General features: G+C 36.3%; 1 protein-coding gene across 3 annotated transcripts; it reads left to right on the forward strand.

The window, feature by feature from the left end:
- Nucleotides 1-25717, forward strand: DIS3 (DIS3 exosome endoribonuclease and 3'-5' exoribonuclease). Of its 3 annotated transcripts, none has more exons than XM_019738145.3 (21): nucleotides 1-363; nucleotides 630-697; nucleotides 3668-3861; nucleotides 5049-5122; nucleotides 10684-10851; nucleotides 11612-11776; nucleotides 12935-13048; nucleotides 13175-13312; nucleotides 13886-14032; nucleotides 14402-14518; nucleotides 14777-14878; nucleotides 15842-15906; nucleotides 15999-16083; nucleotides 17965-18092; nucleotides 20705-20791; nucleotides 22601-22757; nucleotides 23260-23474; nucleotides 23583-23751; nucleotides 23874-24032; nucleotides 24723-24845; nucleotides 25499-25717. In XM_019738145.3, exons 1-21 carry the CDS (start codon nucleotides 136-138, stop codon nucleotides 25580-25582), a joined length of 2787 nt encoding a protein of 928 aa, XP_019593704.2. In that variant the 5' UTR covers nucleotides 1-135; the 3' UTR covers nucleotides 25583-25717. The 3 variants fall into 3 exon arrangements, with proteins under 3 accessions (XP_019593704.2, XP_019593703.2, XP_074185456.1); XM_019738144.3 differs by lacking the exon at nucleotides 630-697 and adding an exon at nucleotides 930-1087 and having other exon boundaries at nucleotides 2-363; XM_074329355.2 differs by lacking the exons at nucleotides 1-363; nucleotides 630-697 and adding an exon at nucleotides 1223-1309.
- The last annotated feature ends 820 nt before the right edge of the window (nucleotides 25718-26537 follow it).

The raw sequence follows: 26537 nt of genomic DNA on the forward strand, positions 1-26537 counted from the left end.
GAGAAGTGTTTGCTAAGATCCTGGAGTGAGAAGGGGCGAACGTCGGGGTAAAGTATAGTTGTGCGACGGGGCTCAGCTTGACACTTTTCGCCGGAAGAACGCTGTCGGAGTCGGGATTCCGCACCACGAGGCAAGATGCTGAAGTCCAAGACGTTCTTAAAAAAGACGCGGGCGGGTGGCGTGATGAAGATCGTGCGCGAGCACTACCTGCGGGACGACATCGGCTGCGGTGCGCCCGGGTGCGCGGCGTGCGGCAGTGCGCACGAGGGGCCGGTCCTCGAGTCGCAGCCCCTGGACCGCGGGAGCAGCCTGTGCCCGCAGCCGCACTACTTGCTGCCCGATACCAACGTGCTGCTGCACCAGGTGAGTTGGCGAGGGGCGAACCACGGGCAACGCGCGCCCCCTTGGAAAAGGGGGTGTGACAGATAGGGAAACTGAGGCCCAAGGAGGCGCGTCTTGGGCAACATAATGCACTTAGGGAGAAGCAAACACCAGCTGGTCGGACCCTTGCCCTCTGTCCCCCCAGGCAGAGGTTTTTTTTTCTTTGTACATACTGTTTTTGAGTTCTTGGAGGCTTAAGAATTTTAAATACGTTAATTTTCTAACTCCTGGTGTCTCTTTTGCCTTAGATTGTAAATGTCTGGGGGCCGGGGACCTGGGCTTCTGTGGCCTCCAGCCTACGACCTACAGGCAGTTTGTAAGTGCCTACTAACTAAAACTATGTGGACCAACGTACTTCTTTATTATGGAGTTAATTCCGCGAAGTTTTGGAATTAGTCTGTTTACATGTGCTTTTTTCTGCTAGACCTGAAGGGTTTTCTTAATGTACTGTCAGTGTGTTTTAAACCTACAGGGTTTATGTTTGACAGAAATAGTGAACATAGAAAAAGTTAATGTTTCTTTTCTTTCTTTCTTTCTTTTTTTTAAAGATTGATGTTCTTGAGGACCCTGCCATCAGGAATGTAATTGTGCTACAAACAGTTCTGCAAGAAGTGAGAAATCGAAGTGCTCCGGTGTATAAACGAATCCGAGATGTGACTAATAACCTGGAGAAGCATTTTTATACATTCACTAACGAGCACCATAGGTAGAAGAGAAACCATAGAATTGGCTGCCTTGGGGTGGAGGGGGAGGCTTCTGTCACTGATTTGTGATGTCAGAAGATATCTGATAGGTTTCATACTTAGAGGTGTGTTATTTGGTTCTTACACAGTTATACAGAAGATAATGCTAAGTAGACCTCATTAAGGTGTCACAGACATTGATTCGATCAAACCTAGAACCAAGGTCTCCTGACTCCTATGCTACAGTAGGTACTTTTATTTCCAAAATATTGTCATTTTGAATTGATTTTTGGTATGAGTTGAGCAATAGAATCTTCGCAGATAAGATTTGCCTGGGTTCCTGGAGTATCATATTATATGAATAACCAACATAGATTAATAAAATGTAAGTTTGCAGAGGGGGTTTAAAAATATAAAGCAGATTTATTCTTTATGGGCTTTTATAGGTTAAACTAATATAACTGATCACATTGAGGAAGATAAGGTTAAAGAATAGAATTCTTTGTTACGTTTCAAATTCAAGACGTTTGAACATAATGTGTGGTCTTAGACAATAGATATCATGATTTGTTATGTTACATAAATCTGCTAAATCTTCGTATACTTTGTAGATTAGATCAGGGCTTCTCAACCTTGGCACTGCTGATATTTTGGACTGGATAATTCTTTGTTGTGGGCAGGCTGTCTTATACATCATAGGATGTTTAGTAGCATCCTGGCTTCTACCCACTAGATGACAGCAACCTGTCCCCCATCCACAGAGTTCTAAATACCCAGAGTGTTTCCAGACATTGTCAAATGTTCCCAAGTGGCCAAAATCACTCTCACTGAGAACTGGATTAAATGGTAGATCTGGTCATGAAATCCCTTTGGAATATGCAAATTAAAATTTAATTACTTGATTTTCTCTTCTTTATTCTTGTATCCCAAACTTAAAAATCAAAAACACTTGTTCTTGTAAGGACATGAGTAAAGCACTTGTAGACTTCTTATTTCTAACTCGTTCTTGAAATTTAGAAGTAGAATCATTTGTTTTTCAATGCAGAAAGACCAAGTTTTGTGTATTATGATCATCAGATCACTAATCAGTTTATTTTGTTAGCTTTAGTGCAGTGAATAGAGTTTAGTAATACTGGGTTTGACAGGAAAAATCTTAGATGTTAGGACATTCGGGCAAATCTCATCTAAGATTCTGTTGCTCAAGTCTTGCTAAAACCAATTCAAAAATTTATGACTTTTTGATTGGTAAACTTAAAGCATTACCACTTGCATTTATTGAGTAATAAAATGATTCTAAACACTATTGTAAGTCTAAAATTTTAAAATTGAATCTTATCTTTAAACACTGGAAGTTGTTCTGAGTTTTGTTATTGTTCTTAAACTTGACTTTGATAAAGTTTGTTTTTTTTTTTTTAAAGATTTTATTGGGGAACAGTGTGTACTTGCAGGACTTTTATCCAAATCAAGTTGTTGTCCTTTCGATCTTAGTTGTGGAGGGTGCCGTTCAGCCTCAAGTTATCCTTTCAGTCTTAGTTGTGGAGGGCGCAGCTCAGTTCCAGGTCCATTTGCAGGGGGCACAGCCCACCATTCCTTGCTGGAGTCGAACTGGCAAACTTGTGGTTGAGAGGATGCGCTCCAACCAACTGAACCATCCAGGAGCTCAGCGGCAGCTCAGCTCAAGGTGCCGTGTTCAATCTTAGTTGCAGGGGACACTGCCCACCATTCCTTGGGGGATGCGAGGAATCGAACTGGCAACCTTGTGGTTGAGAGCCTGTGCTCAAAAAAACAGCCATATGGAGGCAGCTCAGCTCCAGGTGCTGTGTTCAATCTTAGTTGCAGGGAGCAGAGCCCACCATCCCTTGTGGGAGTCGAACTGGCAACCTTGTGGTTGAGAGCCCACTGGCCCATGTCAGAATCGAACCGGCAGCCCTTGGACTTAGGAGCATGGAGCTCCAACTGCCTGAGCCACTGGGCCAACCCTGATAAACAGTTTTAAAGAAATGACTATGCTGACATATTTGGGAGTTCAGAGTAGATAGGCTTAGAAGGAGTATGCAGTCACATCTTTATCTGGTCTTTCAGTCTCTAGATAGCCCTTGGCATTTTTTTCATGTTTACCATGGATAATTTACATGCATTATGTATTTAATAATTAGAATCATATGATTATAAATCACCAATTATATTATTTATAGCCTTTAGGAATTACTTTAATCTGCAGTTAGGATGAAATCTCATTATTAGACCTGCAAAGGTTTATCATAGGTTTTCCCCCCACAACAAACCACAACTTATATGCCAATTGCAGTATAAATTTTGATCTTGAATTTGTTTTTTAGTAAAATAAAATTATTTTAGCCTTTTTATTGTCCCATTATTAGCGTGATTTTTTTCCAAGCAAATGTTGTCTTAAAACTATAAGAAAACTATTTATTTCCTCTCTGAGATACAAATCTGAATACAGTCAAGAGAAAAAGATACACCATTGACTTGACCTTTATGTTTAGTGGTTATTAAGCATTTATGTCCTAAGACTTTTTACATATTCTTTCTATTGATTTTCATTTCACTTTTTTTTTTAAATTCTTTTCCTTTGTATGTAGAGAAACTTACGTAGAACAAAAACAGGGAGAAAATTCAAATGACAGGAATGATAGAGCCATTAGAGTAGCAGCAAAATGGTACAATGAACATTTGAAGAAATTGTCAGCGGAGAATCAGCTGCAAGTTATCTTCATAACAAATGACAGGAAAAACAAAGAGAAAGCCATAGAAGAAGGAATACCAGCTTTCACTTGTAAGTCTAAATATAGAAACTCTTTAATTCATGTTTGCAGATGGATGTAAAAATATCATCAGGCCATGGTCAGAAGTTCACTTGACTATATATTTTCATATTCCTATATTACTTCATGTGATATTTTTGCATTTTTAAATTTTTCAGCATTTCTTTCTGTTTTTTTTAAAATGTTTATTTATTTTAAGTGTGTTTTTCCAGGAACCATCAGCTCCAAGTCAAGTGGTTGTTTCAATCTAGTTGTGGAGGGCGCAGCTCACAGTGGCGCATATGGGGATCGAACTGGCAACCTTGCTGTTAAGAGCACCACGCTCTAACCAACTGAGCTAACCGGCCACCCCCTCTCAGCATTTCTAAGCTCAATGTGTTGTGGTGCCCAATGGCTAATTTCCCTATCACCATTTGGAATTGGCTTAACAATTAAAGCTCACAAATATTAATACGAGGTCTGACAGTTATGTTTGCGAACTCATCCTAGAAGAGGATTGCTAAATATCACTACAGTTACCTTCAAAGTACTCCCCTTAGAAAGCTATGCACCGACACCAGTGCGTAGTCCACTCATCAAAGCAATTTGGAACTCTTTTTTCTGGAATGGCCATGAGAGCTGTTGTATTACCCTTGATGTCCTGAATGGCATCAAAATGTCTTCCTGTCAACATTTCCTTTATCTTTGGGTAAAGAAAGAAGTCATTGGGGGTCAGATCAAGTGAGTAGGGAGGGTGTTCCAATGCAGTTATTTGTTTACTGGCTGAAAACTCCCTCACAGACACTGCTTTGTGAGCTGGTGCATTGTCGTGATGCAAAAGCCATGAATTTTTGGCAAAAAGTTCAGGTTGTTTTCTTCTAACTTTTTCACACAGCCTTTTCAGCACTTGCAAATAGTAAACTTCATTAACTGTTTGTCCAGTTGATACAAATTCATAATGAATAATCCCTCTGATATCAAAAAAGTTAGCAATATCATTGCAACAAGTTCGTGAACTTAATTGTCATACCTCATATATTTGATCCCGTCTCTGCTTAGACATGACCACATCAAAAAATATTTTTTTTCCCAAGAGTTGACAGATACACCATCACAAAGAACATTATTGATGTTTCTCCATATCTAAAACAACAACAACAACAAAAACCCAACAGAAAAACACTGGAATTTATCAAGAACAATAAAACTTATTTTTCAGGTGAAGAATATGTTAAGAGTCTAACTGATAACCCTGAACTCATAGATCGTCTTGCTTGTTTGTCTGAAGAAGGGGTACGTTTGAGTTTTATTTTGTTTCTTAAAAATGAAAATATTAAAATAACCACTTTGGGTTATCATATAAAAATTGGAATGTCGGTGGGTAAGCTGGAATTGGAATAAGAGTTGGGTTATAGACAGCAAGAGTGGCTGTAATAGGCTTACCAAAATGCCATTCCTGAAAGACTTGACTTTCTAAAATAGTGCTGTGTGTGGATATATCCTCAGCAGCCTGAATAGGGCCTGGCACTTGGTGGCACTGTTTATTTTATGAGTAAATAAAGGAATCCATGGCTAGTTTGTGAATAGGAGTAGGTATTTGACAAATAAAGAAGTGGCGCACACTACAGCCAGAGCATACAGCTGTAGCATTAATCTTGAAGGAAGAGGAAGGAAGTCATAAGAGGTAGACAAGAAGGGTAGAGGCCAGGTAATGAGAACCTAGAATTTATACAATAGGTCACTAATTTTTAAACTATCTTATGCAGATCTCCCTAAAGGGCTGCTGTGAAGAGATGACAGCAGATAGGATTCTGGGCCCTCTCTACCTTACAATGGAGGGCTAAAAGAAATTAAAGGTGTGTCTGGGAGGGTGTGGAAAAATGATCAGAAATGTTATTTATTGGAAAGAGCACTCTGATAGCGATATGTAGGGTGATGCACTGTATCAAGTGCCAGATCAGAGGCTGTCGGATGAATAAAGGGATCGCTGCAATAGCAGACGTGAGAGGGCATGCTGAGAGGGAATCATTCAACTTCGTGAGCCCTCATTTCCTTACATGTAAAGAGTGGTTAGCAATAACGACTTCATAGTGTTACTTGGATTGGATGAGAATAATAACAGTAGCATCAATAAAATCTAATCTCCGTGCGTGGCACACAGCCTGGGTAAGTGTACTGTTCCAAATGGTAGCTATTGTTATTATAGACATAGGTTTTATGTGATAGGACTGGATCCAGTCTTTACAGTATTTTCTCATCCCTGCTTGCTTTCAGCAAGCTACTTGACAAAACGAAATGGAAATGAGAAAATAAAAGTGGGGCTTGATTTTTGGAATACAGATTTCTGCTTGCCCTGTAATATGTAGCCACTAGTTAGTTGCATGTTTAAATTTAATTCAAGTTAAAAGTTCAGTTTCTCAGTTGCACTATCCACTTTTCAGGTGCTCAATAGCCACTTGTGCTCAGTGGCTACCATACTGGACATCACAAAAGAATAGTCCCTTCATCACAAGGTTGTTTGGAATAGCACTGATCTCGAAAAAGAAACAAGAAGTTCTTTAACATTGGTGGTAGTATTTGATTAAGTACTGTGGTAGGGTAAGTGTAGGATATGGTGAAATGACAATCAGTTTTGTTGTGGTACAACATGTGTGTCCCTCATATTCCCTGTGCCATGCAGTATCATGTGATAAAACCACAGAGCCTGTGGGGAAATGTGATTAGGGGAACACACTCAAAAACTTTATGAAGTGGTGGAAAGACAGTTATCTAAATTTGAACAGAAAGTTGTTATACTAGATGAAGATGGTGTGGCTCATAGCACACGTGGTGATCTGAGATAATTGAGAGATGTTTGAGAGGCTATGTATGTGTTCTGTGGATTCCTATGCCGCTTGCTTCAGCTGGTGCAGTTTTCCAAATTGACCTAGTATTTTCTAATATATCAGTTGCATCGGAACAATTCGTGTTTTCAAAACAAGCATTGTAGCGGAACTGACTATACTTAGCAAGGACACCTAACCGAGATTTGGGATGTCCAGGCTTCGTGATAGACGTAATGTCTGCCGAGATGTGAAGGATGCTAACTAAGCAGGTTTGCTTTGAGACAGGTTCGTTTTAGCTGAATTATGTACAGGAGTTGTATTTCGTGCAGAGCAAATAGGCAGTTCAAAGTCGCTGGTAAGATCAAGGACAGTGAAAGTGTTAGAATAGAGTGAGCAAGGGAGAAAATGTTAGTAATGAAGTTGGAACTGTAGGGAGGGTCCAGATCGTGTAGCCTATAAGTATAGTAATAAATATTGTGAGTCCTGGTAAAATACTAGATTGTAGTGCGCAGTGCTGGACAGCTGTTGAGCGAGGGAATAATATCCATTTGGCTGCTCTCAGAATAGATTAGAAACAAGATGCTCCAGGTAGGAGGGGATTTTAGTACTCTAAGGGAGAGAAGACAGAAAATTGGACCGGTAGGAGCAGTTGAGGTAGTGAGAACTCAGAGATTGGATGTATTTTGTAGATAGATGTTTTAGGAATTGATGATGGGTTGCATGGCACTCTGAGGGACTATGGACGACTCTAGGCATTTTACCTAACCAACTAGGTAGATAGTATCGCTTTATTTATACAAGATGAAGGGGAAAGCAGGATTAGGTGGAAAATCACAAGTATAATTTTAGACATCTTAAGTTTGAAATAGCCATTAGAGCTCTAAGTAGCTTTATGGTGTGAGTAGTTGGGGATACAAATCTGTAGCTCACGAGGGAGGTTAGGACTAGCATAAATTTGGAAGTCATCAACATACAGGGAATATATAAAGCCATAAGACCAAGTGAGATTATTTGGGACAGGAATTAGCAGATTATTTTTAAACAACTTTATTGAGTTGTAATTCATACACCATACAGCCCATCCGTTGAAAATGCACAATTTTTTGTATATTCACAAAATTCCGCAACCATCACCATGATCTAATTTTAGAATGTTTTCTTCCCCTGTCAAAGAAATTCTGTATCTCTCACCACTTGATCCCAGTCTCCCCCCCGAAATGCCCTTTCTCTTGCCCTAACTAACCTACCACTGATTTTTCTGTATATAAATTTACCTATTGTGGACATTTCATATAAATGGAATAGTGCTGTATGCGGTCCTTTGTGGCTGACTTTTTTTCACTTAGCATAATATTTTCACAATTTTCCCTTGTCATAGCATATATCAATACTTCATTTGTTTTTATTGCCAAATAATGTTCTAGTATATGGTATGCCACATTTTATTTATTCATTCACTAGTTGATGGGCATTTTAGTTTCCACTTTTGGGCTATTATGAAAAATGCTGCTATGAACATTTGTGTAGAAGTTTTTGTGTGGATGTATGTTTTCATTTCTCATCAGTATGTATCTAAGTATATACAGATGGATTTGCTGGGTCATATGGTAATTTTATGTTTAACTTTTTGAGGAACTGCCAAACTGTTTTCCAAGGTGGCTGTACCAGTTTACATTCCCATCAGCAATGTATGAGGGTTCCAATTTCTCCATATCATCAGCAATACACATTATTGTTTGCTTTTTTGATTGTAACCATTCGAATGGGTATCAAATGATATATAACTATAGTTTTGATTTGCATTTCCTTAATGACTAATGGTGTTGAGCGTTTTTTCCATGAACTTTTTAGATGCACACACACACACATGCACACATGTGTGTGTGTGTCTCTTTGGAGAAATGTTTATTCAAATCCTTTGCCTACTTTTTAGTTGCAATATTTGTCTTTTTATTGAGTTGCAAGGGTTTTTTATGTGTTCTGGATACAAGTTCCCTATCAGATACATGGATTGGCAACTAATTTTTCCCAGGCAAACATTTTTGTAAAGGATCAGATAGTATACATTTTTTTAGCTTTGCAGGCTATATGGTCTCTGTTGCAAATACTCAGCCTCTGCTGTTGTAGTATGAAAGCAGCCATCAGCAATAGATAAATAATTTGAGTGTGGATGTGTTCCAGTAAAACTTTATTTATCAAATATGGGCAGTGGGTCAGACTTGGTACTTGCAACTTAGCTTGCCCAGCTCTGATCTACGGGAATGAGTATAGATAGAAGAGAGGAAGTCCAAGGGCTGAGCACAGCAGTGTTTGGAAGTCAGAAAGATGAGGGGAACCAGCAAAAGAGATATAAGAGGAAAACCATGTGCATATGAGTTTGTTGGAAGCCAAGTACAAAAAAATGCTTCAAGGACAAGGGGGTGATCATCTTTGTCAAATATTGCTGATAGATAAATGAGGACTCATGATTGATTTTAGCATTATGACAGTATAGTGGACCTATCCAGAGTCGGGAGTGAAGAGTCTGACTAGAATAGGTGGAAAAATGGGAAGAGAGAAATGATAGTATTGTAACACTTTGAATATTGTCATGGATGAAGAGAAATGAGTGGGATTTGCAGAGCAAGTAGGATCAAGAGGGGTTTTTTTTTCCCTTCTTCTTTAAGATGGGAAGAAGCAACAAGGGAATAAATATAAAGAAAGGGAAACGGCCTGTCACTGAGCCTTGGGATACTACTACAAGACTTAGAGATCAGGAACAGGAAAATTGGCAGAGGAAACTAATCAGTGAAGTAGGACAGAAAACAAAGGAATAATGATTTGGATGCTGATGTGTTCCAGGGAAGGAAAGATCATTTCTTAAAATTCTGGTAAGACTGAGAATGGAACATTGAATTTACTACGATAATATATTACTAGTGACCTTGGCAGTGATGGTTTCAGTAATGGTTCCATTCTTGGCTAAGGATGACACTTGACTATAGTGGATTCATGAGAGTGCAGGTGAAAAAGTAGATTCACAGCTATTCTAGAGAATACTTACGTAGCATTTTGGTGTCAGGTGGAACAGAGGATCCAGCCACTGTCTGGAAGCGGACCCAAATTTTATTTATTTGTTTATTCTAAGTAGCTCATATGTTTAATGATGGTGAGAATGTTACAGTAGGGGGGAGAGAGAGAGAGAGAGAAATATGACGATAATTACATGAGAAGTTCTTGAATGGAGAAGATGGTTTGTGGTGCCCAAGTAAACAGAAATATTCTATTCATTATTACAAGAGAGAAAGCTGAGTTTTTGGTGTCGATGCAAGTAGGTAGACAGATTTGGTGGGAAGATGAAATACGAGCAGGTCTCTACTGATTGCTTCTGATTCTCAGTGTGGACATTGAAGTCACCCATCTGAGTGAGGAAGGAAGAGAGGGAAATTAGAGAGTTAAGCAAAAAAGAGGATACAAAGTACTCTCCTTAGAAGGTGGAAAATTGTGGGTCATGGAGAAGGGAATGAAAGGAGCTAAGCAGTCAGGATTTTGGATGTTTAAGTCACAGAATCCTGATAGGTGTTGTGGTAGATCTAAGGCAGTTCCCGACCTACGTGTGTCTTAGATCCTTAGCTATTTAAAATAGCCAAAATAAAAGGAGCATTTCTTGTGCTTTCAGTAGCCACAGTCTTTTCATGGAATTGAAGCTTCAAATTAGCCTTTACATAACTGCCTGCCCACTTAAATACACACCTTCATTTTAGGAGACCTGGGGTGGGGAGCGGAGGTATGCAGAGTTTCTTAGTGACATACATCTGTGGCTCAACACCTGAATGTAAGGAAATTAAAATGTTTGTGTAAGTTGCCCTAAGAATAGAAAGCATTTTTTTTCTCTCTGTGCTGTATTCTCTCATTCATGGAGTTATATATACCGTGATGTGGATAGTTTTTAAAAGACATTATCTGATAGTGATAACAGTTATATATTAAGCACGTATGAAGGACTTACATACCGTACTAACTGCATCTTTTGGTTTGCTTATTTCACAGAATGAAGTAGAAAGTGGAAAAATAATATTTTCAGAGCATCTTCCCTTAAGTAAACTACAACAAGGCATAAAATCTGGTACATACCTTCAAGGAACATTTAGAGCCAGCAGGGAGAATTACTTAGAAGCTACGGTATGGGTTCATGGAGACGCTGAAGAAAATAAAGAGGCAAGTGTGTAAATAAATTCCTTGCACACTGAAATACTTTTTGTTCATTATTTTCTTTGATAAGTGTTTAAAATTTTGTATGAGAATTCAAATTTGATTTATCCTCCCAGTTTATCAGCTTGAAGACTCTTATGTGAGAGTATAGATAGTAAAATTAATCACTTGTTTAGAAAACTGCTTATTGAAGTAAAGAACTTTCTGTTAACCTGCTTTCAAGGAACAAAAGTCTAGTCAGTCAAGTAATACTAAATAGGATGCCTCTATATTATGTATTATGACCAGTTGTGGGAAGTGCTATTTACATAGCATGTAATTGCTCCAGAGGGCTTCACACTCCTTGAATAGCAGTTGTTTGGAGGATGCTCCCTGTTTGCCAGGTGCTCTTCTAACTGTTTGGCACATGCATTTCATTTCATCTTCAACCCAGACTATACAAGAAGGTACTCGTTTTTTGTTTTACCAATCAGGACTCTTGAGATTTAGAGAGGATAAGAAATTTTCCCAAGGTCTCTTTGTACTAACCGTCACAGCAGAGGCTTGAACACAGCCCATATTTTCTGACCATGTTTCTTCTGTTTGATACTGAAAAATTAAGAGAGTGGAGTAAAGAGACAGTGTAAAAGAAGAAAATACATAAAGGAGGAGAAACAAAGACACATAGAGATATTCAGAATATAGCTAACCTGCTGTTAGGGAACCTTGACAATATCATATTTCCATTAAAACTGTCTGGGCACATGCCACTTGCTGTTTTACACAGATAATCATACAAGGACTTAAAAATTTAAACCGAGCTATTCATGAAGATATTGTGGGTGTGGAGCTTCTCCCCAAGAATCAGTGGGTAGCACCATCTTCTGTGGTTTTACATGATGAAGGTCAAAATGAAGATGATGTGGAGAAAGAAGAAGAAAGAGAATGCATTGTATGAAACCAGGTTTTAATTTTTGTCTGTGTAGCTTTGTGTAATTAGTGTGTTAGCTTTGGAGAAAATGAAACAAGTTTCATTGCTTTCAGATTTATTGAACAAAATTACAATTCTGTAGGTTTAATACATGTTGTACACATAGCTGATTTTTTCTCAAAGTATTTAGTCTTTTAAATTAATGTCTTATTTACTCAAATAAATGGGTTTAAATACAAAAAAACTGTTAATTTGAGTATGAAACTTGACCTCTGTGACACTCAGGTACATGATCTGTCTGAATTAATGAGGTTCCAGTAAATACAAATTAAAATTTTCTGAAATGCTTTTATGTAATGTTAAAATTCCCTTAGCATTATAGATATACTTCTGGGCCCTTACATTTGGGTCTGTTTAATAATTCCTTCTCTATTACCGTATTTATTATGAAGATAATGCTTTCAATTATTGTTCATATATGAGCCAAAGTCTACCAGATAAGACCTACTTATTTCACTACTTTAGAATTACAAGAATAATACAAATAGTTGGAATTCATACAACATAAGTAATTCTTTTACCATGAATATATTGACTGCTCTGGAGTCTTACTGTGACATTACCAGCGCAGAGTCTAGGCCATAGGAGAGTGTTAGAAGTGAAATACTGTAAGATCCTTCGGCTATTCTATAAGAAACACTCTTTATTTGGATTTTTATTTTGGATAAAGAAGAAACTTTAAAGATACGGCTCTTTTTAAAAATGAGTTAATAAATGCCACACAGTTAATTAGTGCAAATTAAAATTCCAGTCTGTTAATTCCCAGACGTGTGTGTGTGTGTGTGTGTGTGTGTGTGTGTGTGTGTGTGTGTTGGTCAGTATACCCTCATATTAAAACTGAAAAGAGTTGAATTCTGACATACTTATTCAGTTATAAATATATTTTTTTCAATTATCTGATTTTGCAGTACTTTATTACTATGAAACTATTTCCATGGTTTGGTTTGGCATACTCGTGCTTAGAATTCTGAAGCGACAGTATTCTGTACATTTATGTCATAATTTAGTGCCTGAAAATATTACTGTCCATATTCATATTCTAATTATGAGGGAGAATTGTGTCATTCTACTGAGAGAAAAAATAACTGAAGATTTTTTACTTTTATTTTTAAATCTTAGCTTAAGACTGCTGTAAATGAAAAAATGTTAAAGCCCACAGGTAGAGTTGTAGGAATAATAAAAAGGAATTGGAGACCATATTGCGGCATGCTTTCCAAGTCTGACATTAAGGAGGTGAGTAGAGAGCATTTTGCTATGTAATAAAAATTGATACACATTTAATAGAACTTACAGCCCACCCACTTACCCCCACCCCGATTTTCGTGTGTATGTGAAATCTTTTTTCCTAATTTTCTCTAGTCAAGAAGACATCTCTTTACACCTGCTGATAAGAGAATTCCTCGAATTCGGATAGAAACCAGACAGGCTTCTACATTAGAAGGACAGAGAATTATCGTTGCTATTGATGGATGGCCCAGAAATTCCAGATATCCAAATGTAAGTTTGAATTATTAATCTTATTTTAGACTATTTCATTTAAAATTGGGGATAAAATTGCTTTTTTAATGAAACTAGAATCAAACATGCTTATATATAAAATTCATACTGAAACTTAAGAATATTTCACAACCTGGTAAGTAGTGCATCCAATATGAAAATTAATCTTTTGAAATTCCAGTATAAATCACTTGGTTCATTTTACTCAGAATTCCAAATAAAGTTTTTTGATGGTGACTACAAAAATGGTGTTTGAGACCTAAGTAGATGCTAATAAACAGATTTTGAAGCTACTGTATTTGAAGCACATTTTAAACTTGAAAGACAACAGGAAATAAACAGATACTTTGCTATGTAAGACGAGGCCTTCACAAGTCTCCATCATGAACACTTGAGAAGTCTTGTCATTATCAACTTCAGTGTACCAAGGGGTTGTTTTTAAGTAGTTAATGGATACATTAGAAATGCTAAGGTGATACATAAATGCTCAAGAACTTAATGTGATAATAAAATATCAATCACCAAATAAAAAGCAATAAAATATACCTTTCTGATAATACCTTTTGGTTTTAGGGACACTTTGTGAAAAATTTGGGTCAAGTTGGAGATAAAGAGACTGAAACTGAAGTTTTGTTACTTGAGCATGATGTTCCCCATCAGCCTTTTTCACAAGCTGTTCTTAGCTTTCTACCACAGATGCCCTGGGCCATTACGGACAAGGTGAGCTGTAAAGAATTCTTAGTAACTTTGTAAATGACTACCTCTGAGCAATTTGTTTGCTTTCTATATGTTTTTAAATATGTAGAAACCATAGTCCCCTCCTCCCCACATTTAGTTAGATGCAGAACTTTTAGGTATTACAGAAATTATTTGCTTTACTGAAAGATGATTTTTTTCTAGAAGACCAGCATTAATTTATGTCACATTTTTCAACGGCGAGGAAACCACAAGTTAACAATTCATAATGTCTGGTTATCATTGAGACGAAGTGGTTTTATTTTTTTAAATAGAGATATTGGGATTTTGTAACAGCTGTGTTGGATTTGTACCACCAAAATAGTTTTTTATTAATCATGTGGCATCTTCTAGGACATGAAAAACCGAGAGGACCTGAGACATCTCTGTGTCTGTAGTGTGGACCCCCCCGGATGTACTGACATAGATGATGCGCTGCATTACAGAGAACTGGCAAATGGAAATTTGGAGGTATTTGTATTGTGCTTACATTCTTATCCCAATAGAGTTTCGTTCTTGAGGTCATTATCTCTTGATCCATTGTAGAATTTGTGAGTTATTCATGGCACATATAGTCAGTTGTAAGCTACAGAGACTAATGGGCATGTGTCAAAAATTGAAATGGTAGATGTGATTAAATCCTTTTTCAGTTTATCTAAATTTTTTCTCATGAAAACTCTGTTTACCCAATTGAGCATGTTGACATATTTTTATTTTTATCTTTTTAAGGTTGGTGTTCATATTGCTGATGTTAGCCATTTTATTAGGCCAGGAAATGCTTTGGATCAGGAATCAGCCAGAAGGGGAACAACTGTGTATCTTTGTGAAAAGGTAAATGTGTTACATTTAAAATGGAATATTGATGCATGCTTATAACTTTTTCATCGTCTATTTTATTCTTAATAAAATCATCTTAGGTGTTTCCTGAGGAAGGGGCAGCCTCAGTATTTAGTGAAATTTGATGAATAACTATTGCGTTAATTGTGCATAGTCAGTATGTAAAAATCATGGGCACTTTTATCTTCTTGAAGAGTCACAGTTTGGAATAGTGCATGAATTAGCTGAAAGCCTAATAATACATAGAATAAGGTGGCCTTAAATCAGTGAAATACAGAAGTGTTTTTGTCATTGAGCGTCCCAAATAACAACTAGGTGTAGTTGTTATAAATTGTTGTATAGCTTTTAACTTACTGTTTATGGGTAACTAATTAAAATGTATTTTCGTTTTTTTATAAAATTGAGTCTATTCTGTCAGTTAACTGTTTCTTTTCCTTTAAGTATGGTCCCATAAACTTACAGACAAAAATTATGACAGTAGAGGGGAAAGTTAAGTTTAGTCTGTTAACGAATTCATTATCAAAGTTCTGTGTGGCTTTTTTCCATAAAAATGGCGTATCTTTCTTTTTCAGTATTTTCAAAACACCAAATGGTTTGTGTTAAGCCTTAGAGAAAGGGCCAGTCATAGAGCTAGTAGTAGTCCGTTATCTAGTACACTTACGATCCAGACCAGAGATTTTGGACTTTCAGAGGACAGCTGGGTGGTTGTGTAGAGTACTTCCACTTTGATCCACTGACATGAGGTCCAGTTTTCTTCATTACTTCCCTTTTGTAACTGTTTTTTGCATACGGACTTTTCTAGAAATAGACTTTTTATTTCATGTTTTCTCAGTTCTATTCACAAAGACCAGAATACTCTTTTTCTTTTCTTGTTAAATTAATGCTATTTGAGAATAGAACGTCAAATAAATGTATGGATATAGCTAAGTAATCTGTGGCTCTACTTTTATGTTCCAGAGAATTGACATGGTTCCAGAGTTGCTTAGCTCTAACTTATGTTCCTTAAGATGTAACGTGGACAGGTATTTATGCATGGCATGTTTCTTTGTAAGAACATAGTAGTTACTACTTTAACTGATTCCCATGAACAAACACTGTCTGTTTCCCCCCATAGGCTGGCCTTTTCATGTATTTGGGAAATGAATCACAGTGCTGAAATCTTAAAAACAAGGTTTACCAAAAGTGCCATTAATTCAAAGGTTAGTTTCATGGTTAACATTTAATGTATAAAATTTTTGACACTTTTAACAGTGTTCTGGAATGGTTTGAAAAGGTTAGGCTTATGAAGTTAAGAAATTTTCCCCCAGGGAGGGGAGTGGTAAATGAGGGTAAACAGGATCAAATATATGGTGATGGAAGGAGAACTGACTCTGGGTGGTGAACACACATTGTGATATGTAGATGATGTATTCTAGAATTGTACACCTGAAACCTGTGTAACTTGACTAACCATTATCTCCCCAATAAACCTTAATTTAAAAAAAGAAAAGGAAGTTGGAATACAGGGGGGGAAAAAAAAAGAAATTTTTCCCCAGTATTGCGAAGTTGCAAAGTTCCCCAGTTTTTTGCAGTTATCTGCCTATTCTTGATTTTTTTAAGAAATGAATTTAATGTAGCAGGTCTCCTGTATTCAGAAACTTATAAAACGTATATGCTTGAGAAGACCAAATAGATGACTTTTGTCCTAACTCAGTATTTGAAGTTGTCCCAGCTTGTGACGGTTAGCATCTTAAAAGTTGGTCTGTACATCATCTTCTTGTTTCTCATGTTTATTCATAGAAATGGTGTTATAAATCATAGCTGGAGTCCAGCAGACCTAGCCTGAGATGTGTGTTCAGACAGAATTGGGCCAGGTTGTCTTCCTCATCCTTTTCCTTTTTTTGTACTTCTCCCCAGATTCCCTTGTGATCTCCTTTTGCCCTGAATCTTCCTGTGAGATTTGCCAAACTCCTTTTCTTCCAGTGATACTATTTCCAAATTTACCTTTTCTCGCTCATTAACATCATTCTTTCTGTTCTGATCAACTATTATAGTAGCTGGAAAGAAAGCAGTGTTAAACTGACAGATAGTGATGTGTGAATGATTTAAGCCTTCCTAGATTTGTATTTTTAAATAGGAATGAATTTATAATTCTCTCTGGCTTCAACAGTATAACTAAATTATATGAAAAAAATATTCAGTGAACATATAACAGAAAACATTTTTAGGAGGGTAACTCTTAGCTGCTGGTAGAGAAGTTGACTATCTCAGTAATCTGACCTGGCTTGCATCATGTGACTCTCTTATGCTGTTCCTTATTTTTACTTGTGAAGCTACTTTTTTTGTTTTTTCAATAAGCTGAAAAATGTTTTCCCTGATGAGTAAAATAGGAACAGAAGCAGTCATTTGTATATTTGGATTGAAATTGGAAATTACTTTAAATCTTTTTCTTCTATGATTTGTCCCATTTTTAGATACTTAATTTTGGGTATTGAGTAGAGTTCCTGCAAAGCATGATGACTAGACTACTAAAATTTTCTTAATTATTTGCCACTGAGTAGGAGAATAATAATCTTCTGGAAAGGATTTCACTTCAGAGTCATTATCAGAGAATAATCTAACCTTACTTTTTATTTTAACATTACCTAAGTATTTATACATTAACTGAAATATGAAAGTAATTAAAGTTTAAACAGTTAATTTACTAACAGTGCCACTGTATTACTTCACCATAAATTTGCTTATATTGTATAATGCATCAAGTAAGAGTTGATGAGTCAGAGTCAGTGGAACTGTAACAGCTATATAGGATGTCACGGGGTAGTAGATTTGGGGAGGAGGTTATCACTTTCTGAGGGTTATAAACATCTATTACATTGTTTCGTACACCTGAAACTAACAATTAAAAGAAAAAAAGAAAAAAGTTAATGAACCAGAAATCATAGTTGTGGAGTATATATATCATAGCTTGGAATTTCTCTTCTGTTAATGATTTTTTATGTTTTCCAAAATCATGGATTTTATGCAGTGGAAATACGAGAATGTAGTAAACCAATTTTGTAATTTATAAGAGTTATATTAACATATGGTTTCTTTTTTAGGCTTCTCTTACATATGCTGAAGCTCAGATGAGAATTGATTCAGCAACCATGAATGATGATATTACTAATAGTCTCCGTGGACTAAATAAATTAGCTAAAATTTTGAAAAAAGGAAGAATTGAAAAAGGGTACATTTCAAAAATACCTATTAAGATATTTCTTAATTCATTGATCTTGGTGTTAAAATAACTTGTGAGCTCTTCAAAGTGTTTTGTAATGGACAAGGGTGAATTATTTAGTAGGCTGAATAGACACATTCTGTTTCTTCTAGCTACCTTATCTTAAGTATTAGCAATTTGATTCTGGACTCACGTTTTTTCAGAAGTTTGGTCCTTGTAATTTGTTGTCCAAAAAATTGATATGCTTGAGTTAAAGATCTTAAAGAAATCAAGGAAGGCAAGCACTCCTGAAGACTTTTCTGTGGATCATTTCTAATTTTAATTAGAAATGAGTTTTCAGATTGAACATTGGTTTTCGGTTTAAATAAATATAGAGAAAAAGTTCTTGCACTTTAGAGTTGGAAGAGATTTTAGAGATTATTTAATCCAACACCTTTAGTTTTTGAATGATTAAGAGTTACACAGAAGCAGTCTTCCCAAAGATCTGATAGCTAGTGGCAAATTCATGTCGTTTACCTGTTATATCATGGCGTTTGCCTAACTACAGAAGGTACAAGGAGAGTCCAACAACACAATCTTGTTGAGGTAAAGTAGTTAAAAGAAATTTGGTTCTTGAAAGACGCCGTCAGCTATGAGAATAAAGCAAATACACGACCCTTTTTGATGTTGCTATCTGGGTTCCCATGCCCATCCAGAGAAGGGTCACAAGCAGTTACTAAGTGTTTTGGTTGGGGAATGCAAACTCTAGATCTGCACCGGTTCATAAGATGTGCCTATTATAATAAAAAATTTAGTTCCTGAGTTGCTGCACTAGCCACATTTCAAATGCTCAGTAGCCACACGTGGCCAGTGACTACCATATTAGTGTGGATAGAAAACATTTCCGTTCCTGCAGAAAGTTCCATCGGACAGTGTTGTTCTAGGTAGTTCATCCTGAGCCGCTCTATGTCTACTCACACCTCAGTTTCCTGGGAAATTTTCATATGAGCTTAAGTATGCAACTTGAAACCGTGTAAGGATAATTTGGATGCAGTAAAACCTAGTGAAACTGTTGCTCAAGTTTGTCATTTAGATGTAAACAAGAGGACTGTATTTAGATTTTTTTCATGAAACAAAATGAAACATTGTTCAGCAAATATTTGTTTATTGAAGGTTTACAATCTGCCAGGCATCAGAAGAAAGTTTGTGTAAAGATACTTTACAGAAAGTTTGTTTTAAAAGCAACTGAACAAAATACAAATTGGAATCATAATTCATTTTGGTGGTTTTAAAATAGAATATGTAAACTGGACATTTGTAACATAGCTTTTCATAATTAGGATAGGAAAGAAATTTTTTAACTTCAAAAATGGTCTTTAGTTTTGTAAACAGAAGGTTATCTACTAGTAAAAGCTATCATTGAATCTTCTCAGCCTTGGGGAGAGTTGAGGTAGCAATCAGTAAAAAAAAAAAGAAAAAAAGACATCTTTTGCCTTCTTAAAGGATATGTTCTGTTTTAGCTTAAATTATGTCTATCTTAAAGGGTAAATGTTAAAGGATAAATGGATAGTGTTCTATGAAGTAAAATGATCAAAATGTGATTAGTTTCCTTTGCTTTTTTAGTCAAGATGTATTAATAAACACATTAGATTTGATGTAGAACCTTGTAAATACTGCATAGCAAGAAAGGATTATTTGTTGGGATTTCCTCTCTAGTATTTCTTCTGCAGCTCTTCTAATAAAGGTGAGGAGGTAAAGAAGAAAAGGACTTGGCTCTCGTATGCCTTATATTATTTTCCCCCCTTTCCGTGATTGTACAAGGTTATCCAGCCTCATAGAAATTCTAAGTTTTAGGTTGATTTGTAGCTGGCCTGATGAAAGTAGTGGCAAGGTGTAAAGAAACATTAGCCTTACCTTGCCTTGTGGGAATTTACTTTTTAAAGGAGAGCTTGCCAAGTCATAAATGAACCATGCATGTAAAGCACTTAGCATAGTATGTTATCTGACACATAGCACTCAAGTATTAATAGCCATCAATGTTTGTAACAGACCAGTAGCTGTAGTTTATCAGTCTTCTCTCCGTTGGTTGAGTGTGTGCGGAAGATACTTTTGAACTGTGGATCTTCTAATGTTTCTCATCTACCCTTAGCACTTCCTTTTTGCCTCTCTTCATCATTCCTCACCCCAGTATATGGTTTTCTGTGGTAAATAAAATGCTGCCAGTCACCTTTATTTGTAAAAGTGATTACAAACCCATGTAGCGCAGTAAAAACTCATATTAGGTTGGTGCAAAAGTAATTGCGGTTTAAAAGGTTAAAAATAGTTGCAAAAACCGCAGTTACTTTTGCACCAACCTAATAGCTTGGGTATAGAAGATACTCAAACCTTCAGAAGCACAAGGACTCCTATTTTGTTGTGCTCTCTTGTTAAGTGCATTTTAGATCTGTAAAATATTAAGCTTTTTAGATCTGTAAAATGTCCATGGAAATAGAACATAAAACTTAGCAGATGGTCATAAAGCCTTCAGAAGAATAACTGTTACACATTTGCTATAGTCATTTTTCTGTTTTAAAAGAATAACTTCCAGAATTATGTTTGTTACTGGCTCATTTGAGTAATTCACCTCTTTAATTTTTATTTAGGGCTTTGACTCTTTCTTCTCCGGAAGTTAGATTTCACATGGACAGTGAAACTCATGATCCTATAGATCTACAGACCAAGGAGCTTAGGTATGCAATTTTTTTAATGGGCATTCGATAAGATTTGATTTTAAATGTAATGTTTGTTAGTAAACAAAACATATTTATACCCAGAATATCTATTTCTAGTAGGGTTATGATTTCTATGTTGTTGTTTTTTTTGACTTATAAGCTATATAGAAAAGTAAATATCTCACTTTTAAGTTTTTCTTACATAAAACAGATTCGTATTAAGATAAAAAAATTTCCAATTTGAATTGGTTAGTCTTGATGTATGTGGTATATTAGCATTTGACTACTAATAGTTACAGTAAGCAAAAGAAGATTGCCCTGGCTAATTACTTAAGTATTTAATGTAGAATGTACTGTGGTGGAATAGAATAGTGATCCCAGGGCTTTGAAGCCAGATTGCCCAGGTTTGGACCCTACTTCTGCCGCTACTGGCTGTGTAACTGGGGACAAGTTACTTGATCTCTCTGGCCTCCGTTTATTTGTGACTGATAATGGTACCTGCCTCACAGAGTGTCGTTAAGAGTATTCATATGTTGTACTCAGCTATTGTTGCTATTGTTTTATTGATTTAGTTAAGATTTAGGAAGCAAGGAAATTTGGAGTTAAATCAGAGTGAGGCCTCTTGTCCATGTGTCTTATGTAAGGTAACTCTGAAATTAAATTTGCATTCATACTTTTCTAGTAGATGACCGAAGATTGAAAATGAGAATATACTCAAGTTTGTTATTTAGGACCAGTATGTGCTTTATAGCATTAGAGATAAAATTAGAAAAAAAACAGTATCATAGTGGGGGGGAGCTTAGCTTCTCTGCAGATAAGTCTAACGTTAATCTGAACAATCAGCCCAGCGCTAGGAGATTTTTTGAGGAAAAAGTTGAATCCAGTTTTGCAAAATCACCCATGTCTTCCTACCAATTAGAAGAAAAACAGTTCTAAGAGATTGTCCCCAAGGGTATGATAGGAGGTGTTGCTAGTATTTAAAAAATTAATATACTTTAGAAATCTTGTCAAGAAGTTATGTTATGTAAACTGGAAACATGAATGAAAGATTAATAATGCATATTCAGTGACTTGGGAGAAAGAAAGCACTACGTAAACAGAGTGGATCATTAAATGAAGTTTTAAATGGACATACATTAACTATTTAGAATGAAAAGCAGTATCAGGTTGGTTAAGAGTTTGGAAGTCAGATTATATGGACTTGGATCCTATTATTACCAATAACCTGACCTTGAGCAGAGAATAATGGTAGACGGTTTTCTCATCTGCCAAGCAGGGCAAATGTATATATATATATATGGCATAATAAGTGCGTGCGTGCGTTCGTGCGTGCGTGCGTGTGTATCACTTACAGCGCAAGGCCTGGTCTATAATAATCACCAGAGTATTGTAAATATGATGTCTTCATATTGGTGACTCGTTGGTGAAAGTTTTAATTCTTAAACCAAAATTTGTGTGACCTAATCTTTTATTAGTAAACTTTATGGATTTATAGTTTAAATTCTTTTTATTTGGACTCAGTAAAAAGAGGTAAAAATGTTTATCATTTAGATTTTACATATTACGAGTTAGTAAAGCTTCTTTTTTTTAATGCAATTTGTAGCCTCCTCTAGCACAGGATTTACTCACGCAGTAGATGCATAATAAGAGATTGTTAACATAGTAGCTGAGAAAGAGAGCTCTAAGTTACTCAAAATCTACATGTTCACACACACATACGATGTTTATGTAAGAAGTATTCCCATTACCTTGTAAGTAGAAAAGGTAACCTGTGAATAAATATATATAGAAGTTTCAGATTCTCTTAATGATTTTTTTCTTTGGCAGAGAAACAAATTCCATGGTGGAAGAATTTATGTTACTCGCCAATATCTCTGTTGCAAAAAAAATTCATGAAGAATTTTCTGAACATGCTCTGCTTAGAAAACATCCTGCTCCTCCTCCATCAAATTATGAAATTCTTGTGAAGGCAGCTAAGTCAAAGGCAAGACCCTACAGTTTGAAGTGGTATCTGTATTTGTGTTGTGACCTAGCCATAGCACTGAATAATCAATCTGTATTCACATCTCCGTAAAAGTTTTCTTGTTTCTTGGTGCAAAAATACGCCAGTAGTTCTTCCTTTTTATAACTGAAATATATTTTATATGTGCCATTGGATAAACTTAAGGTGTACAAACATGTTAATTTGCTACATTTATATAGACTTAAGTTATTTGCAGTATCCTAGACATATTAAGCTCTTCCTTATGTCTCTGTCTTTACCTATGTTCTTTATGCCTGAGTTACTTTACGCCTCCTCTGAACTGCCAACTTCAGAGACTTACAAATAACTTTTGTTCTCTTTATCTTCAACTCAGTTAAGTCCTCTGTATATCATGTCCCTAAGAAGCAAGTCGTTGAATTGGATTGTTTTGAAGACATGATGGTCTTGTCTTCTGATTTTAAAATGTTTAATATGGTGCTTTTTCCCTCCTCTTTATTCACAGAATTTGGAAATTAAAACTGATACAGCCAAGTCTTTGGCTGATTCTTTGGATCGGGCTGATTCTCCTACTTTCCCATATCTGAACACTCTGTTAAGAATATTAGCCACTCGCTGCATGATGCAAGCTGTGTATTTCTGCTCTGGAATGGATAATGATTTTCATCATTATGGCTTAGCATCCCCAATATACACACATTTCACTTCACCCATCAGAAGGTACTTTTTTCTTGTGAAATTAAAAGAAATACAAACAGTTAATTTTGAATTTTAAAGACATTCTAGTGCTGACATGGCGTGATTCTTATTTCTTTTTTATATATCTAGATATGCGGACATCATTGTTCATCGGTTGTTGGCTGTGGCTATCGGGGCTGACTGTACTTATCCAGAGCTGACAGACAAGCACAAACTTGCAGATATATGTAAAAATCTCAATTTCCGGCACAAAATGGCTCAATATGCCCAACGGGCATCAGTGGCTTTTCATACACAGGTATTTGCCCTCAGTTGATAATGTTAGGAGAGATGATGTTTCGTTCATTTTTTAATTTCAGATTTTTGTTAATTTCAAAATGTTTAAGATATTTCTTAATAAGGTTGTATGTTATTTTACAGTTGTTTTTCAAAAGCAAAGGGATAGTAAGCGAAGAAGCCTATATCCTGTTTGTAAGAAAAAATGCTATTGTGGTATTAATTCCGAAGTACGGTTTAGAAGGTACAGTCTTTTTTGAAGAAAAGGACAAACCAAAGCCACGGCTTATTTATGATGATGAGGTACAGTATGTCTACAGTTTTCATTTGTTTGTTTTTGGCAGGGGGAGAGGTACTTTTTCTTTGATAGGTTACAAGTAGTACCTATAGAGGGTAAAATTGTTTTTTGTACCCTACAGAATTGAATTATGCCAACTAGGTTTACCATTGTTCAGTTTCTCACCTCAGTATATCTTCACACATACAAATGTTGACGTTGATTTCTTTCTTTTGTACCATGTAAAGTGCTCCCCCCGTCCCCAAGGAGAATTTGAATTACATTTTGCTCTAGGTGGAGAGATGGATTATAATAATGAAATAAATGGCTGCTTAGAGCTCAGGGAAGGGAATTTTCCTGTTTTTAGTGTCTCTCATCTGACACACTTCCTACTTCCCTAACCTTAGTATAGAAGTGTGAAACAGTAAGCTCTGCCTGCAGTACCTTTGTGCTCCTCTACTAGACCAATGAGGTGCGAATCCCGAGATGAATGAATATATACTGGGACCATCTTAACGAAAGGAGGAAGTATACACATAAATAGCTCATATTTATGTGAGGCTCCTAGGTCAGTGGTTTTGTTAAATTGAATCCTTAGATGTGCTTATTAAAGAGTGAAATGATTTTTAAGCTTTTAAATTAATGTGAAAGGTACACGCTAAAGAATTAAAGCCTTGAGTGTACTAATTAAAAATAGTAAAATGTATTTTGTTTAGATGCCTTCACTTAAAGTAGAAGATACTGTGTTCCATGTATTTGATAAAGTTAAAGTGAAAATCATGTTAGACTCGTCTAATCTTCAGCATCAGAAAATCCGTATGTCCCTGGTGGAACCACAGGTAAGTCCAGACTTTCGCTGTCTGTTGTAATGGAGTGTATTTTGGGAAAGATGGATATGGTCGCGTTACCTCTGTTTAATGATAGAGGGAGTCCTGTAAGTCGTGTGGAGGACAAATGCTCGCATAGCGATTCCTACTTTCTCACTGATCGCCCGAGGCCGAGGCCGGGGGGTGAGATCCCTAGGATTCTCCTGAGGTCACTGGTACCAAAAAAAAGCAGAGCTCTTTGAGACCTCCCGCCTAGTCCTTTTTCACTTTGTGATCAATTTTGTAAGCTGCACTTTTGAAAATTAAGATGAAGTGTGTTTCACGTAAGACATTGGTTTGTAACCTAGTTCTGCCCCAGGACAGCTGAGGCCTTAATCCTGACAGTCAGTAGCCGGACTAGGATAACTGGACGTGTTATATATAGTCCAACACACTTCCCAAGTACCCTGCCTCTCACCTGCTGAGGTCACATCCACCTTTTACACTGTAGAACCACTGTTACTTTGTTTGAAATGTATACTTTGTGTGGAGAACTGTTTCTAAACCCATTTTCCTGATCTATTGAACTTGAGAGTGTCAGTGGGGAAGGTGAAGATGAGAATAACATTTATTCCTTATTTTATGCTTTTACTCACCCTTATTTTTCCCCATTTGCATTATTTTAGATACCCGGAATAAACATTCCTACTGATACTTCAAGTATGGCCAATAATGAACCAGAGAGAAAGAAGAAGAAGCTTGAAAAATAGCTATAGTCAACAAAAATCTTCAAGGATCGGTTTCCTTTAAAAAAACAAACAAACCTGAGAGAACACTTCTAAACCTAAGAAGTGTGAGAAAATTTGTTATTTTTAAGTACATTTTAATAATTTTAAAAATTTGCATTTTTGTTGAACTGTTGACTGTGTTTGTCCCATCATACTACTTCATTCCTGGATTGCACAGAACTATTTATGCACAAAAATTCAATTGAATATCCATCACTTAGTTACAGGATAGTAAATTCAGGGATCTCTAAAGATCATTTGAAGGGAGCATTTATCTGCTCATTGAAGAGCAGATTAATTTCACATGAGAAATTTGATTAATATTGATACAAAAATACTTCCCATTTCCTATGGAGAAAAATAGAACATTTTTAGACACAAGGAGCAGTGTATTCTCTCTAAATCTTGAAAGCTGTGTTTGGTGTGGCAGTTTTCAGATTTCAAGACGGTGAAGTCAAGGCCTGTCGGCGAATTCAGTATTTAATCTCCTTTGCCACTTAACTATCTTAGTTGTCAGTGTTCTTCCTGCTAAAAGCGTCTTGCATTTTCTTAGCAATCCCTGAACAGCTGTGACTGTTTGGAAATTGGATCTTGTAGAAAGGCAAGATGTAGGATATTTTGATCTGACTGGAAAAATAGGCGTTTTACACAGTAATAAGTGTGATCATCATCCTTGACCTGTACTTCAAATATCTCCCCCAAAATAGGACATTAGGGTTCAAAGAATAGAGATGGGTGGCACTTTAAATGTCACATCATGTTCCTTATAAAAGCAGTGATTAGTGGATGTTAAACTGCACATGTATCAAATTAGATAGGACAGGGAGGGTTGTATAAGTACATACTAAAGGGAACAGGTTGAAGTCCTACAGTTTGGTGTAACAGAATGACTACCTTTCTTAACCACAAAGATTAGAAATGATTAAATTGGTGTTTT

Source organism: Rhinolophus sinicus, chromosome 16 (assembly GCF_057876585.1).
Source record: "Rhinolophus sinicus isolate RSI-liver-muscle chromosome 16, RSI-T2T, whole genome shotgun sequence".
Taxonomy (NCBI): domain Eukaryota; kingdom Metazoa; phylum Chordata; class Mammalia; order Chiroptera; family Rhinolophidae; genus Rhinolophus; species Rhinolophus sinicus.

Coding starts and splice junctions, on each gene's coding strand:
- DIS3 (XM_019738144.3), top strand. CDS start 136: ATGCTGAAGTCCAAGACGTTCTTAAAAAAGACGCGGGCGGGTGGCGTG. Junction 23,752..23,873: donor CAGTGGCTTTTCATACACAG/GTATTTGCCCTC, acceptor GTTATTTTACAG/TTGTTTTTCAAAAGCAAAGG. Junction 24,846..25,498: donor TGTCCCTGGTGGAACCACAG/GTAAGTCCAGAC, acceptor GCATTATTTTAG/ATACCCGGAATAAACATTCC.